This window comes from Xiphias gladius, chromosome 13, assembly GCF_016859285.1.
Source record: "Xiphias gladius isolate SHS-SW01 ecotype Sanya breed wild chromosome 13, ASM1685928v1, whole genome shotgun sequence".
NCBI lineage: Eukaryota > Metazoa > Chordata > Actinopteri > Istiophoriformes > Xiphiidae > Xiphias > Xiphias gladius.
This window is the reverse complement of record NC_053412.1, coordinates 7459180-7473979: the sequence shown is the minus strand read 5'-3', so window position 1 is coordinate 7473979 and position 14800 is coordinate 7459180. Positions and strand designations below refer to the sequence as shown.

Sequence of the window (14800 nt, the reverse complement as noted above, 5' to 3'; positions counted from 1 at the left end):
GTTTTTTTTTAATTTATTTTTTTTTAACTAGTTTAATTACTGGCGTTCAGCCTAAAAACATCCTGATACATTGGCAATGTTATTTATTATGTATTTTGATCCGGAAATGTAATTTCAACCGTGTGACAACTAACGTCCAATGGGCTTTTTCCAGTTTCGACTGTCATGATTTTGCCTGGGCGTCGTTCCAATATGTTTACTATCCAACCTTCAGTGTCTCCTTTCTCCTTTATTTTTTCCCTATCACTGGCGGAGAAGGTGAATTATAAGTTGTCACGTATTCTAAATTTAGGTATGGTAAGTTTCATCATACTTGCGCTTGTTTTAATGGCATATTATTCCGTAAACACCTGAGACAAGGCGGTAAGAGGGACTTGGTGTGAGAGGACGTGAACGAGACTCAGCCGCGGCTGGAAAGATACAGATCTGTCAAGTTGGCAAAGAGTGAGCCGGACTACCACCGGAAGTGACGCGTATTGCTCTATAAAGCAAATTCGTCTGTGTGACAGTGTGAGGCTGTAGTATTAAGAAAAAAATATTTCAAATTCATAACTAAAGGCAGTATTTCGATCATTAGTAGCAATTTTAATCTGACTTTTAACCCTTTTTTCCCCCTCCTTATTCTTCTGTTTGTTTAAACGGATGGGAGTCCGTGGAGGTTTAATTCTGAAATTTTACACCGGAAGCCCTGCAAGTTCCTCCCGGGGAGCTTGACAGAAGGCTGGAAAGCGACCAGATGGAATTCTGCACTGCCTTCTTAACAGATTCCCCACATTTTAAATTGTATCGCACACATTTCTAGCTGACTTTCCTGCCAACAAACAGCCCTGGCGTGACCGCGAAAAGCCTACCTGGGAGTCTCGGCTGCGCTGTGAACCGGGACAGAAGCGGTGAAGACATTTGAAGACACCCTACCAAACATCTTCCCACTGTGAGTATCCTATCTAGCCCATACTGTCGAAGAGCAGTAGCTTCCAGTTAACCTAAAGGTGAGGTATCGCTGCCCTTGACTGTCTCTATAACTTCGGTCGGGCTCGGCACGCTGAAATGTCTGTCATGCTGACACACAAGCGCTCCCCGACGTCCTTTTCAGCAGCTTTTCTCTGAAATGATGCAAACAACTGTGATTAGCTTTGGAAATCTGTCAAACAAAAAGGGAGTTTAGCCGGAGGCGAGAGGGGTGTAGCCTTGTTAAATCACATTGTCTGGGACTGTTTATGCGGCCTTATCTGCTATTTACTGCCGTCTGCGCTACAAGCGCCTGTTCCTCTAAACACTGCCGTTCATGGGAGCTTTAATTCTTCAGCAGCACACATACACTGTGTGTATTTTGTTTTCGTTATTTTCCTCACTGCTATGTTACTTTAGACGACCGCCGTCAGGCTAGTCAGAACGAAAACAATGCCGCTTCCGGTCACGTATTTCAAAATAAAACCCTTCAAAAAAAAATGTAGCCGCTATTAGCATTAAAATCTGAAATGATTAGCCACTCAACTAATTAGTTGATTGCCACCAAATTAACTGCCAACAATAATGATAATTGATTAATATTTTAAGGCAATTATCAAGTATTTATGCTAACCATTCTCTGGATCCGGCGTTTCAAATGAAAAGATTACCTGCTTTGGTTTGAATTACAGCCTATGAGAGAAACTTAAATATCTTTTGAATGTTGAACTGTTGGATGCACAAAAAAAGCAATTTGAAGATGTCACCTGGGATGTCTGCGAAACTGTAAAAGGAATCTTTCACTAGTTTCCTACATTTTGTAGACAAAAGACTTGATTCATATAAGAAAAAAGTAATCAATATTAAAAAATAAGTGTTAGCTGCAGCCTTATTGTCTTTACTGGTATTAGAGTATTGTGCAGAGTCAGATTTTACAGCCGCATGGATGGCTGGGATACTATGTAGATTGATTTTACATTTGTTGCATAACGAATATATGCTTTTAAAAATTCAAGCGGTATTCAGGCATTTGAGAATGCTAGAATGCCATCAAGTCTGTTAGTTTGATCATTTTTTTCATTGGAAAGTTTCAGTCTCATGTTGTATTAGAAGTTTTTTCTCAGTAGACAAAGATTCACTTCGGACTGAATTGATATTTTAGACAAAGCATCTTGTATGTAGAGCCAAAGTAACTTGTCAGTAACCTGACAAGTTAGTTGGCAACAGTTTTGAGAAAACTGAGGCATTTTTCTAAGCAAAACCGGCAGCTTCTCAGATATGAATATTTTCAGGATCTCCGAGACTTCGATGATAAACTTAATGTCTTTATGTCTTGTAATGTCGGTCAAAGGTCAATGCTTAAGGTGTTCCAAATCTGCTCTGCTTTTATTCTGAATGCAACACCACCTTTTACATCCTGTGTTCCTCTGGGTACCTCCATTTGCCTCGACATATAGACAGACCCAAGTCGGATACTGTAGGCTCTCATATCCTGGTGGGATAGGCCTGTCTGTAACCGGCTCATCATATTAACCCCCTATTGATCCTGCACATAACTGCAGCAACCTAAAACCTGTCCTAAACAAGTCCCTGTTTAAAGTAGCAGATAGTGAACTTGCTCAATGTAATCCAGGTCTGTCAGCCTGTGTGAGCCTACTGTTGAGAGACATGAATGTACTGTCACTCCCTGCATCATGTATCTCATATTAGCAAGGCTTTTAGTAGCAATACGCTGGTATAATACGTGACAGTTGGGAATACCTTATACTTGCAACTTGACCAAAAGTTTTACACCTGTCCATTTTTGGCACCCAAACGTCTCAATGTCATCTTGCCGTATTTGTGTTTAGCAGGATATTTTGAACTACTTGCTCGTCTCTCAGTTACGGGAATTTTTCTTGCCCTGAACTTTGGCTTCCAAGGCTGTGTGCTGCCCCTTACTAGCTCTACCAATCAAATATGTAGGTTAGGCTGAAAGCTGTGGTTGGTGTTAGCGTCTGCCACGAAGGCAGTGAATCTGGAAGGAAGGCTTGCCTATCAGACTCAACAGGGGGCATAGAAAGTTTCTTTCGAGTGATTTCAGAGCCTGTGTGTACCTGTACATAGCATCTTCCTCAGCCACGATACTGTTAATCAAAGCAGCAGCCTGGACACACAGCAGGTGAATGCTACACAGAGCAATAACTGAATCTTTATTCTTACGGAGGTGTCCGTATGCTTCAAATCAAAATGCAGGCAGGCATCAGGGCTCGACATTTTTGGCAATCACAAAATCCTTTTGTTTCCCAGTCAAAGTTAAAAAGAGAAGGGGCTTTTCACAGCATCATCACTCTCGAGAATGGACTTGAGGAGCTTATGTTTGTCCTTTCAGGGAGCGTTCCTTCCAGGTTGCCTCGGAGAGGACGATCCGCCTGTGAACGTCTGCACAGAGAATAACTCTTTGTAGTCTGAGATGGGCTCATTTGTCAAACACTTAGATTCTCATTTCTCTGTCTGGGAGCGGACTCTGCAGCAGAACTAAAGCAACAAATCTACTTTTTCAAAATACAATTTGAAGCAAACTCGAGTGTTTTTAAGGACTTTTGAATGTTTTGGGATTGATTGCTTAGATTGAAGTGCTATAAAGAGGAACCTAAAGGTCCACACTTTAATTTAAGAGGCGCTCAAAATGTTTCAGCTCCTTGATACACTGTTTCTAATTGGAAATAATCCTCGGTAAACTGTGTTGTACTCTGAGATATCGGCAGACTTTTTTTCAGTGTCGGTATCATTACGTTTAAAAAGTCTCGGTTCCACTTTGACACACTCCTAGAAAAAAAAGTAATATCTGGCATCAGGAAATACTAACAGTAATCGTTTAGACTGAGTGAGCGAGCGAGTGTGTGAGGGTTAAATATCCTCCTTGCTCCTCCTTAAATACTTAAATTCCGGTTGTGTGTGTTACAGCACATCATGAATGTCTGCGTCTGCATTCCAGACAGTCAAGAAGAAGTGCTGACAAATTAGAGGCGGCCACCTTTCTTTTTTGAAAAGGTGGTTCATTCATCACATTGTTGAATATTTCAAATGAGTACTTATAAACAAACGGTATGATAGTAATTATGAATTAGGCTTTTTAATTTGATATTCCCACTTTGAATTTGAATATAACTTGATATATCTGATGCAGAATGTGTCTAATGAATTGGTTTGCAGAGCACTTTTCCTATAATTTTCTATTTCAGATGCTGCTACACAACAACAAATAAACTCTACAGTTCAGCACTGGTCTGGTACAGATGAAAGTGAAGGGTATTTTCTTTTAGATGTCTGCTTTTACATTAAGCCCATGTGTCACAGCAGAGGTCGCGCGTACGCTTAGATAATCAAGGAGGGGTCTGCTTACAGCTGAAATATGTCATCAGTCTTTGCTACATCTACGCTCCGGTCGAGGGAATCTAGTGAGAATATTCTGATAGTGAGTAATGGCGATGTCCGATTTTCACTATTTTCTGACTTTGTTTTTATAGACAAAATGTTCAATCAACTCATTGAGAAACTTCTTTTTAGCTGTAGCCTTAGTGTTTTGTTTTTCATTCAATCGTTTATTCGGTCTTCCATTAAGTGTAGCTCCAGAATAAAACGTTGATACTTGTATTTATTAGTTGAAATTTTGCAGTGGGGCTCGGCAAGTTATTTGGCCACATGTTCCTGACATTTGCCTTTACAAACCGAATACAGTTGTTCTTTCAAACCAGCAGGGGGGCCTGACATAAGAGCCGAAACGATTAGTCGATTAATTGATTAGTCGAATGACAGAAAATTAAAAGTTCATCTGCGACTATTTTGTTAATCGATGAATCCCGGCAGTGACAGGAATATACTAAACAATTATTAAACACAAAGCAGGAACAAAGCTGTCTTTCTAGGAAACTACAGGAGAAAACAAATAAGAATAAAAATCGAAAAAATTATTTACTGCTTGAAATGTTTGTGATAATTGCCTGTACCTAAATATGTTTAAGAGTGAAATAGTTCTTTTTAATCAGATTGAAATTGAATCCTCTGTGATTTCCATGTGTCCTTTGGCTTTATGCTGTGTTTCTTTAGTTAAAGTTTGTTTTGTCTCCCATGATTATGGCTGAAAACTTGATATTTGGGGCAATGTGGAGCCTTTCCCCGTTAGATTATACTGAGGCCGAGCAGCTAGCTGTGTGTGTTCAAGCCCAGTCGTCACCGGATTAATTCCATTACATAACATTCAGTCAGTCTTAAGTGGTCTACAAGTGAAAATGAAGGCTTCGCAGTAACCTAGCGAATAAGCTTTCCAGGACTCAAAGACGTGTTATTAGATGATTAAAACGGACCCTTTAAGTATTCTCTAATAATCCCAAACATTTCTTACAGTCGCAGCAACAAGGCTGGACGAAAGAGTGGAAATATTAGACTTAAAACTGCGTATTACCTGACACAGCATGAACGCTTGTGCATGTGCTGGCCCCCTCTTTTGATTACTACTTCCTCATCGCCTGTTTATCCTTTGACAAATATTGACTGGGCTGAAGTTTCGTGGTCATAGCTTAATGTGATGATAAAGTGAAACAGAAGGAGCCTTATTGTATTTTCTACTTTTTTCTAGACACTTTTTTTTTAAACAGTCTGAACCCTCACACCTCAAAGTTGTTTTTTTTGTTTTGTTTTTTTTTTACACCCACTTGACGCCTCAAGATTAAATTGAACAGACCGAATAAAGATCTGAACATCTAAACCACCCTCCACATTTATATATTTGGAGAAACATTTGGTCACATCTAATGACAAATTGGAACAAATAGAAATGTAATATGGTAATTCCTTAAAGTCAAATGTTACGTGTGTCACCATCCAGTGTAGCAAAGCTGATGAATGCATCATATTGAAGGGTCTTTTCTATCTTAAGAAATTGGCTCCTCAAGTTCAGTCCGACCATCTGATCGTGTGTGTGGGTCTCTGAGAATGTGTGAATACGTCATCTTCTTCCATGTGATTTCATTTGTTAAATGTGAATCAGCAGTCTACCCCCTGACCGATGCTATTGTCTGTGTGTCAGAATAAAAGGATTAAAAAAAAAAAAAAAAAAACTCATCAACATAACACAAAAAGCCGGCTCATTTGGAAGAACATGATGCTCAACCAGAGCAGAGGGTATTATCATTAAAACCATTAGCTCAACGTGAACGCTGTGAGCCAGTGTTGAGGAAAGTGAATACACTCAGCCCGGTTTCTGTCTTTGTCAGGTGAAAACCTTGTGATTCCAATTCGAGCTGTTTTCTTGTTTTTTCAGGTTGTTGAAGACCCCCTTATGTAATTTTACATTTTTTTTTTTTTTGCTATAAAAATCAGACTTGACTTCAATATGTGAAAAATTTTTTTTTTTTTTTTTTTGACAGTGTAATGTTATTTTGTGAGGCTCAAGGGAAGCTGTGCGGTTTAATCAACAGTTCTGTTCATTTCTTCCTCATTCTGGGGAAAACACAGACACTCGCTGTGCTCTCCCCAAATATCTCTGTGGAGGATCAGCTTATTTTTCTTGTATCAATGTAGCGCTGAGAGCTGCAGCAGCTGTTATCTTGTCACGATGCCCTGTGGACGGCGCCTTTATGACAACTACATGAAATCTAAAGTTGATAATATTTGGGCAATATGTTGGGTGGTTTTTTTGTCAAGTGATGTGGTATTACACTTCCATTCGTATGGGGGACTTGCACTGCATCCTATATTTCCCCCTCTACAAGCAAGGGAGCGAGGAATGGTGGTGGGGGTGGACGGAGAGGAATGAAGGTGGGAGTTCGGGTTAAGGGGGAGCGTAATGCCCTTTTACATTCCCAGATGAGGATTAGCAGTCACAAGTTTTCTGCCTGTTCTTGACCTGGCCTGGATTGTGAAGGCCACTGCTGCTTCCCGGATCTCAATGCCGTGTAGATGTACATGTACGCAGCATTAAGTTACTTATTTCTTGCATTTTTATTTTACATTCACTTCACATATTTTACTGTCGGTTTTATGCTGTTGGCAAAGTAAAACCTGTGCTGACATATATTTTTCCTGAAAATGTGACTTAATGAGCATGTGAGGTTCTTTGTTAAGGTACCGGTAATACGAAGAAGGGTTGACGAGTTATACATAAGCTGCAGATTGTGCACAGCGGATGTGCGTTTTCCTTCATTGTGTCCTGCATGAGTGAATGGGATGTGTACGGGACTAACATTGCCAGGGACTGGGCTCTCCCTTGCTCAAAGTCCTGTTTGCTACTTGGCATATCAGTATGTTATGTGTCAGTACGCCCATAACATGGAACAGCGTAGTAACCTACATCTACTGGCACCTTCTTAACTGTTGATCCCCAAACAGTCTGTGACATTCTGACAGTACCAGGGCAAAATACAGCCCAAGGCCTGCTCGGATATTATGCAATAAAGCAAAAACTCAATTATAGGAACCGTAAAAAGCCAAGGCGTTAACTAATTGGGCCTAGATTACCTCAAACATTGCCCCACTATTGCTGCTAATCTGATCCACCTTTAGTTATTTCTAGAAATTTAAGAGCTGTTATTAACTGATCTGGGGATCTGTGGAGTGAACAGTGACTCTTTTAGTAGACATTGCAAGAAAAATGTGCAATATTTTGTTGCATGCTTATTAAAGATATGCGTTGTCTTTAAGGAAATTGACCTGAGCCAAAATGTAGTTGGAAATATGTAGTCAAAACCCATGACGGGACGTTCATTAAGCTCAATTATGTAGGAGAATACTCTGATTTGCCATCAATCAAGCCCATGTGGTCAGATTTTTACCTTGTAATTAGCCTCAAAAAGCATGACTGCATCTTTGAAGATTAGTTCTTTCCTACCAGTTTGTCTGGATGATGTGCACCATAACTTGACCAAGATGCGGCAGCGTTTAGTCCCGACTCCCTCTCGCTTGTTAAACTAAAGCGTTCCATAACTGCAGGGTCTGTTTTTTGGTTGTTTTTTTTTGCCGCCCTAGTTATTCAGAAACTGGTTTTGGAGAAATGTTTCTGAGAAATTTTTTCAAAGCCTTTTGGATCAGACAATCCCAAGCAACCCCTCCATTGGTTCTGCTGTTACGTGACAATCGAATGTATTGACCGTGACATGGATTATCTGAAGACCGGTGTCAAAGGGGGGCTGCAGTTGTCGCTCTTTTAGACCAAAGGTGACTTTGGAATGTGTCTCTAAGGTGCCTGATGAATCCTGAAACACAAACACGCATGCCATTTTTCTTACTTCTCTCTCAGCAGCCTTTAGAAGAGTTGTCAAACCAACGGGATGAAGAGAGCGCACACGTTTAAAAATCCATCCATTCCAGGAATTCTACATGATTGATCAATGACTGCTCATTTAGTTCAAGGGAGGTTGTCTGAGATTGGCATCTGAGGGCTGATATTTTTGACGTTGTATTAACTTTACATTTGCCTATTTTCTGTTCTGGACTGTTTATTTTTAACAGTAAAATGTCCTGTTCAGTCCATATCATGATCAGTTTTTAAATAATCACTTTAAGGCATCCCGATAAAAAATGTTTGTTAATCTCAAAAAATACATTTTGGCTGATATATTTTTAAAAACTGTCCATCTCGACTGCGAAAAACTCCGTATTAGTTGGGCTCTCCTCCATTACTATGTATGCTGCAGAAGCTGACGAGCTCCTAAATGTCACAGAAATGTTAGGAAGTAGAAGTGCACTTGTTTACACAGAGCCAGGTTTCTCTGGTTTTGGAAAGGTTTGTCATGAACTGACTACAGAACTGACGAGTGACGGGGAGTGCGGAGAAGAAAGACTGACACATCTCATTCCCATGAAAATAATACCGATTATTATCTAGTGCATCCGGCTTGTCATTGACTGCTCTTTCGTGTCCCCTGTATGTGTGTCTCTGTATGTCTCCCAGGTCCCAAGGCAAGTTTATTTCCGTCATGCCGCTGTTTGGTAAATCCCACAAGAGTCCGGCGGACATCGTCAGGACCCTGAAGGAAAACCTGGCCATCCTGGTCAAACAAGATAAGAAGACAGACAAGGTAGGGGAGGACGGCGTGTTTCTGTGTGTGCGCTTGTGTGTATAAATGCCTGGGTGTCCAGGGGCCCAGGGGTGACAGCCCTCTGTGAAATTAGAGCATGGAACAGCCTGGGCCTGTCATTTTCTGACACTTCACTGTTAAGACAGTTTACTATCTATCTTTGTCTCTCTCTCACTCACACTCTCACAGACAGACACACACACACACACACACAAAATTAGCCAAGTTCAGGCTCTAGTCAGTTGCAATCTTCTCCTTCTTCCACCTTAACTAGGATGACTCTTAATCTGTAATGTTTGTTTATGGTCCATATTCGCATTTGTGATCCTCCATATGGTGCGCTATGAAAGAACCGTGTTGCCGAAGTACTTAAGGCACCTATTTAACTCCCCCTCTCCTCTCCCCTCATCTCCAACTCTTCCACCCTGTCCCGCAGGCGTCCGAGGAGGTGTCGAAGTGCTTGGTGTCCATGAAGGAGATTCTGTACGGGAGCAACGACAAGGAGCCTCACACTGAGACTGTGGCCCAGCTGGCCCAGGAGCTGTACAACAGCGGCCTGCTGATAGCGCTCGTAGAAAACCTGCAGGTCATAGACTTTGAGGTAAGGGGAGAAGGGTCTTTGTGAGTTGCTCCTTAGCCATTGAGTGGTTAAGGAGCAACCTCTCGTGATCAAGCTGCCAAAGAAACATGATGTTACTTGACTTGACTGAGAGGTTTATGCTTTAGTTATGGAGGGAAAGAGAAGTGCAAGAAAAGAAAAAGGCTTAGACAACTGTGGTTGACAGCAGGATGAAGAGCAGGACATAGTAGCGATTAATTCCTGTCTGTCTACTTCTATGTGGGTGTTTCCAGGGGAAGAAGGATGTGTGTCAGATCTTCAACAACATCCTGAGGAGGCAGATTGGGACGAGGAGCCCCACTGTGGAATACTTCTGTTCCCACCAAGAGGTCCTCTTCATACTGCTGAAAGGGTGAGACTCCCGCGCACAGGGAACACACTCTACACACTGTACGTAGTCCCACGGCTTCCAAAGAGGCGAGACAAATACTCTGTTTCTGCTTGAAGGTACGAGACAGCCCAGGTCGCGTTGAATTGTGGGATCATGCTGAGGGAGTGTATCCGCCACGAGCCGCTCGCCAAGATAGTTCTTCATTCCGATCATTTTCACAGTTTCTTCAACTACGTGGAGATGTCCACCTTCGACATCGCCTCCGACGCCTTCGCCACCTTCAAGGTAACTTCCTGTTCTAGTCTGGGTTTGAGTCAGAATTGGACTGATGTCAGTTTTGGAAAGCTGATGTGTTTTGTTTTTTTTTTTTTGGACCGAATCAGCCAATATTTTGTGCCAGTATTCAACATCTTTTAGTTTTATTTCGGACATTTTTATTCCCAGTAAAAGCTTGGGGTTGTTTGGTCTTGGCCATTATGAACAAGTTACAGTACAACAGTAATATGTTTTCCAGTGTTTTAAATGCCGTTTCCTGTGGCAATGATAGAGTACAGAGAACTACACAATCCTCCAATGAAAAAGCCTCTATAACCCGATAGACTTGATTTGTAATTTATTTTTCTGTCTTCATTCGCAGGATCTCCTGACAAGACACAAAGTGCTTGTGGCTGAATACCTCGAACAAAACTACGATGCTGTGAGTGGACTGACTCGCACACACATTTACCAACACTGTAGCTCTGCCCCAGAGAGGATCAGCCAGGAAAACACATGATTGGAGAAGCGTAACAGCTGCCACACATGTTCATGCGAGTTTGCCATTTTATTCTGAACCAGTGTTACAGGCTGGAACTTTTTATTCCCTGACGATTTCAACATGGCTTCCCTCCATCACTAACCACATCCATGCAACACACACACACACACACGCACGCCCACCTCCAACGCAGGTCATGCACCATCAGCCACCGAGCGCTGTTTAGAAATATAAACACTGTCCACGGCTCCAAGAGAGGGAACATACATAGATACATAGGTAACCAGATCAGGTATCAGTCACTGCAGTGCTCAGTGGCCCAGTCATGTATCCAAAAAAAAGTTGGGCCTTGTGAGGGTCCATTCAATAAGCTGGTAAAGAGGGCAGATATGTAGGAAGTAAGAAGTAAAAGTTTTGACTAATACACTTAAAGTTCCAGGGAAAGTGAATCACTGGAAAACCCTGTCAGTGTCACAACATCTCAAGATACAAAGCCCCGCTCTATGCTGTCAGCTTCCCAAGGCAGAGGGGTCCCTTTCATAGGTAGGGCCCCCAGGGGTCTCAGCCCGAAGAAACCCCACACAAAAGTGCCTTTTTACCTGGACGTTGTATGTCGACAGATGTGTACATGTCGCTGTGAGGCCTGTCCGGAGACGGTGCCATGGGCTGTTGATGTTGATGTTGTATAAAATACAGCACATTGATTAGATTTTGGTGGCCTGCCCGGGTAAATTTAAAGCCACACATGTTAGTTTCGGGCTCTGTGATATACAGCACTATGTGATATCCTAAAAACGAACTAATAATAATTGTGGTAATCGTACTTTAAGATTAAAAATCAACACCTCATGTACAGGATCAAGGCCAAATGTTCAGTCTTATCCCATAGTTCTGAGAGAAGGTTTTTTATGATTTTCTTTAGAATAAGGGACATAAAACAAACAATATTAAGAGTGATGTTAGCTACTAATGGTCTGAGATAAAGATCCAAAGATCTCACTGGTATGAAAACCTAAGAGAAAGTTCTGATTGAGGTACTTGGCAGAGCCGGGTGTCTACTTTGCAAGTTTGGAGGAAGTGGAAGAAGGGGATGGCATCTCCCAAGTCACCCACTATCTCATTGTTATGCTGTGTGTGTTGTTTACTTGTTTGAACGTCCACATCCAAGCTTACAAGTGACCAATTTGCCTTGAAGGCAAATGAACAGGTATCCAAAACACAGGAGCCGTGACATGTTATACTACAAGCCAAAGGTGTCAAGTTCCATTTCAGGCTGTTAATAATGTATAATAAGGTGTGTTTCTTATGTCATCGCAGGTGTTTGCAGACTATGAGAAGCTGTTGCACTCTGAGAACTACGTCACCAAGAGGCAGTCTCTAAAGGTTTGGCCTTGACTCATATTGATTTTGTAGTCAATGTTGCAAGAAAGCTTCTTCAAATGGGAACTGTGCTCATCAAAACATGACAATGGGGCCTGAGCAGCACAGAGAAAAAACAAATCACTGCCGTGACCTCGGTTCACCGCAGCTTTGGCTGTGTTTTGGCCAGCCGTGTTCATGGCTGGGAAGCCAGTGAGGGATTGTTTGTTTGTCGCTATGGTACCAGCTCCTACTAATCAGGGTCCCTATCAGAGTCGACGGAGGGCAGCTTCCGCCCCCGGCCAACAGAGGGAGCTATCCACTCGGGCAGCTTCATCTCCGCCTTCCTCCGGTGCCTCAGGTGCCAAAGGGGCCTGCTGGTCATGGGAGATGACCAACTCCCTGATCGGCAACTTTGGAAGCTTGAGAAGGTCTTTGCCCCGGCAGAGAACTGACTCCAGGCTTCCAACAGTTTACCTCTTAACCACAGTTGAGCATCATTCAATCCGTCTGTGCTGCCTGTTTATACCACAGGATGGCTTCTGACGCCACCGTCAAGCCTGAATTTACACTTCTACCCAAGAAATAATAATGAGATGGACATCTCTAATATGTCTTTTTTTGTTGTTGTTGTCATATTCTTCCAAATGATCTCTTCCCCAGCTTCTGGGCGAGCTGTTATTGGACAGACATAACTTCACGGTGATGACGCGCTACATCAGCAAGCCTGAGAATCTCAAGCTGATGATGAATCTGCTTAGAGACAAGAGTCCCAACATCCAGTTTGAGGCCTTCCATGTCTTTAAGGTAAAAACCCCGTGCTCATGCATGCCGCACAGCAAATATGGATGAATAAGTCAGCTAGAAATAAAAAATAATGTATTATCCTGAAGTGAGCGCCTGTGCAAGAAGCCTCGGTTGGTTGTGAGGATGAAATGCAGGCACGGCTGTACAGTTTCACTGTTACTTGACAGTCCCAATACACTGCTGGGACTGCAGGGCTCGCTGGACTGACATGACACAAATTGATGTCAGACAGGCAGTTTGTGTCTTTTCCTGCCTCTGTGCGTTTTCTAAATCTATATCTATAGCTTAAATGTCATACTGGCTTATTACAAAGTATGTTAGCCGACGTATAAAGGCCCAAACGGAACCAAAGCCGATATAGCAAATAGAAACTGAAGTCAAGTTTTCCTTCCTGCATTCGGGGCTGGATATACTTGAAGAGCAGAGGTGTATTAGTATCATAAATTTAGGTGAGATCTTAAGGGACATTCTGAGAGTAGAATTTCTGAATGGGAGTGTTCCAGCTTTGTCAGAGAAATCACAGAAATCCCACACAAAAAAAAAAAAATTAACCACCAAAGCCCAAACACAGTACGTACAGGAGGTAAATTCCAACTGATGTAAGTGAACTTGCCTTTTTTTCGGCTGCTCCTCGTCTCCAGGTGTTTGTAGCAAACCCCAACAAGACGCAGCCCATCGTCGACATCCTGCTCAAGAACCAGACCAAACTTATCGACTTCCTGAGCAACTTCCAGAAGGATCGCGCAGACGACGAGCAGTTCAACGACGAGAAGACGTACCTAATCAAACAGATCAGGGATCTGAAGAAACCGGCCTCCTAGAGAAGCATCCCGGCCTTCCCTCTACCCCAACTTTTTATCAATAGGAAGACATAGAAGAAAAAAAAAAAAAAAACACCTTAACAATAATGGTTATTCTATTTAAAAAAATCTTCAAGGCGTTATTTGTCTTTTTTCTCTTTGTTGGTTCATTAAAAACTTGTGCAAGAGTAGTTCTCAATCACTGATCTTTTGTAAATTTTATTTCATGAAATCTTTTTTTTTTTTTTCTTCATCTGTAGCATGTAGTGCCACAACTCATGGTGTTGGAGGCAGCTGATTTGCTTAGTTGGGAGAACCAGCGGTTAAAAAAGCTTTGGCCAGAATGGTCGAGTGGCTGTCGAACAAACAGACATGACCATTTTTGTATTTTTATCACCAGTTGCTGCACATGAGTTAATTTCTAACTGTTTAAATGAAGTAGCTGCAAATCAGAAAAATAATGAAGAATTTCTGTTCTGTTTTTGTTTGTTTTTTTAAATTTTTTTTTCTATGCTGGGTCAACATGTCTGGTCTGGATCAGGCAAAAATTAACTTGAGAATGGGAAGTTCTTAAGTGTAAAAAAACATTCTCAGTCACTGCTAAAAGCTTTGTTATCCAAATGGCAACAGTAAGGCTCGCCAAATTCTCTTTGTCACTGTACTATTACAATAATCCAGTGATGGCTCAGACTTAAATACAGTCCTGAAATGCCAACGTAGCTTCATGGATTCACACTGAAATGGAACAAGTCTTCCAAAAGTTAATCTTTTAGCTAATCAGCGATAAAGCAATTCTCTGAAGCTCGGAACACACTACACAATATATATAAAGGTTGATTTAGCAAGAAAAACTGGTTTCAGTCACTGTTGACCAAAGCTTGCCAACGCAAACAGCAATTGTAAGCATATTTTAAGAATCTTTGAAATGAAGAGCCTTTTTAATTGAATCGTGACATCGGGCTGCTATCGGTACAGTAAGCTTCAATCATTTTGATCACTGGTTCTCTGTGCTGGTGGCAGATAGCACTTTCTGTATGATAAAAAAAATAATATGATGATTCAAATGTTTGTTTTTTGTTCATCTTAAAAATGATTAATGATTTTCACACTGCTTGATGGTAA

At 41.6% G+C, this 14800-nt stretch overlaps 1 protein-coding gene across 2 annotated transcripts; it reads left to right on the top strand.

Moving 5' to 3' along the window:
• The first annotated feature begins 531 nt into the window (after nucleotides 1-531).
• On the top strand, nucleotides 532-13877 carry cab39l (calcium binding protein 39-like). 2 transcript variants are annotated; one of them, XM_040141713.1, is made up of 9 exons: nucleotides 532-931; nucleotides 8879-9005; nucleotides 9442-9606; nucleotides 9858-9976; nucleotides 10072-10240; nucleotides 10593-10652; nucleotides 12030-12095; nucleotides 12735-12878; nucleotides 13520-13877. In XM_040141713.1, the coding sequence occupies exons 2-9, from the start codon at nucleotides 8904-8906 to the stop codon at nucleotides 13697-13699; spliced, it is 1005 nt and encodes a 334-aa protein (XP_039997647.1). In that variant the 5' UTR covers nucleotides 532-931; nucleotides 8879-8903; the 3' UTR covers nucleotides 13700-13877. The 2 variants fall into 2 exon arrangements, with proteins under 2 accessions (XP_039997647.1, XP_039997648.1); XM_040141714.1 differs by having other exon boundaries at nucleotides 926-989.
• Nucleotides 13878-14800: the final 923 nt, after the last annotated feature.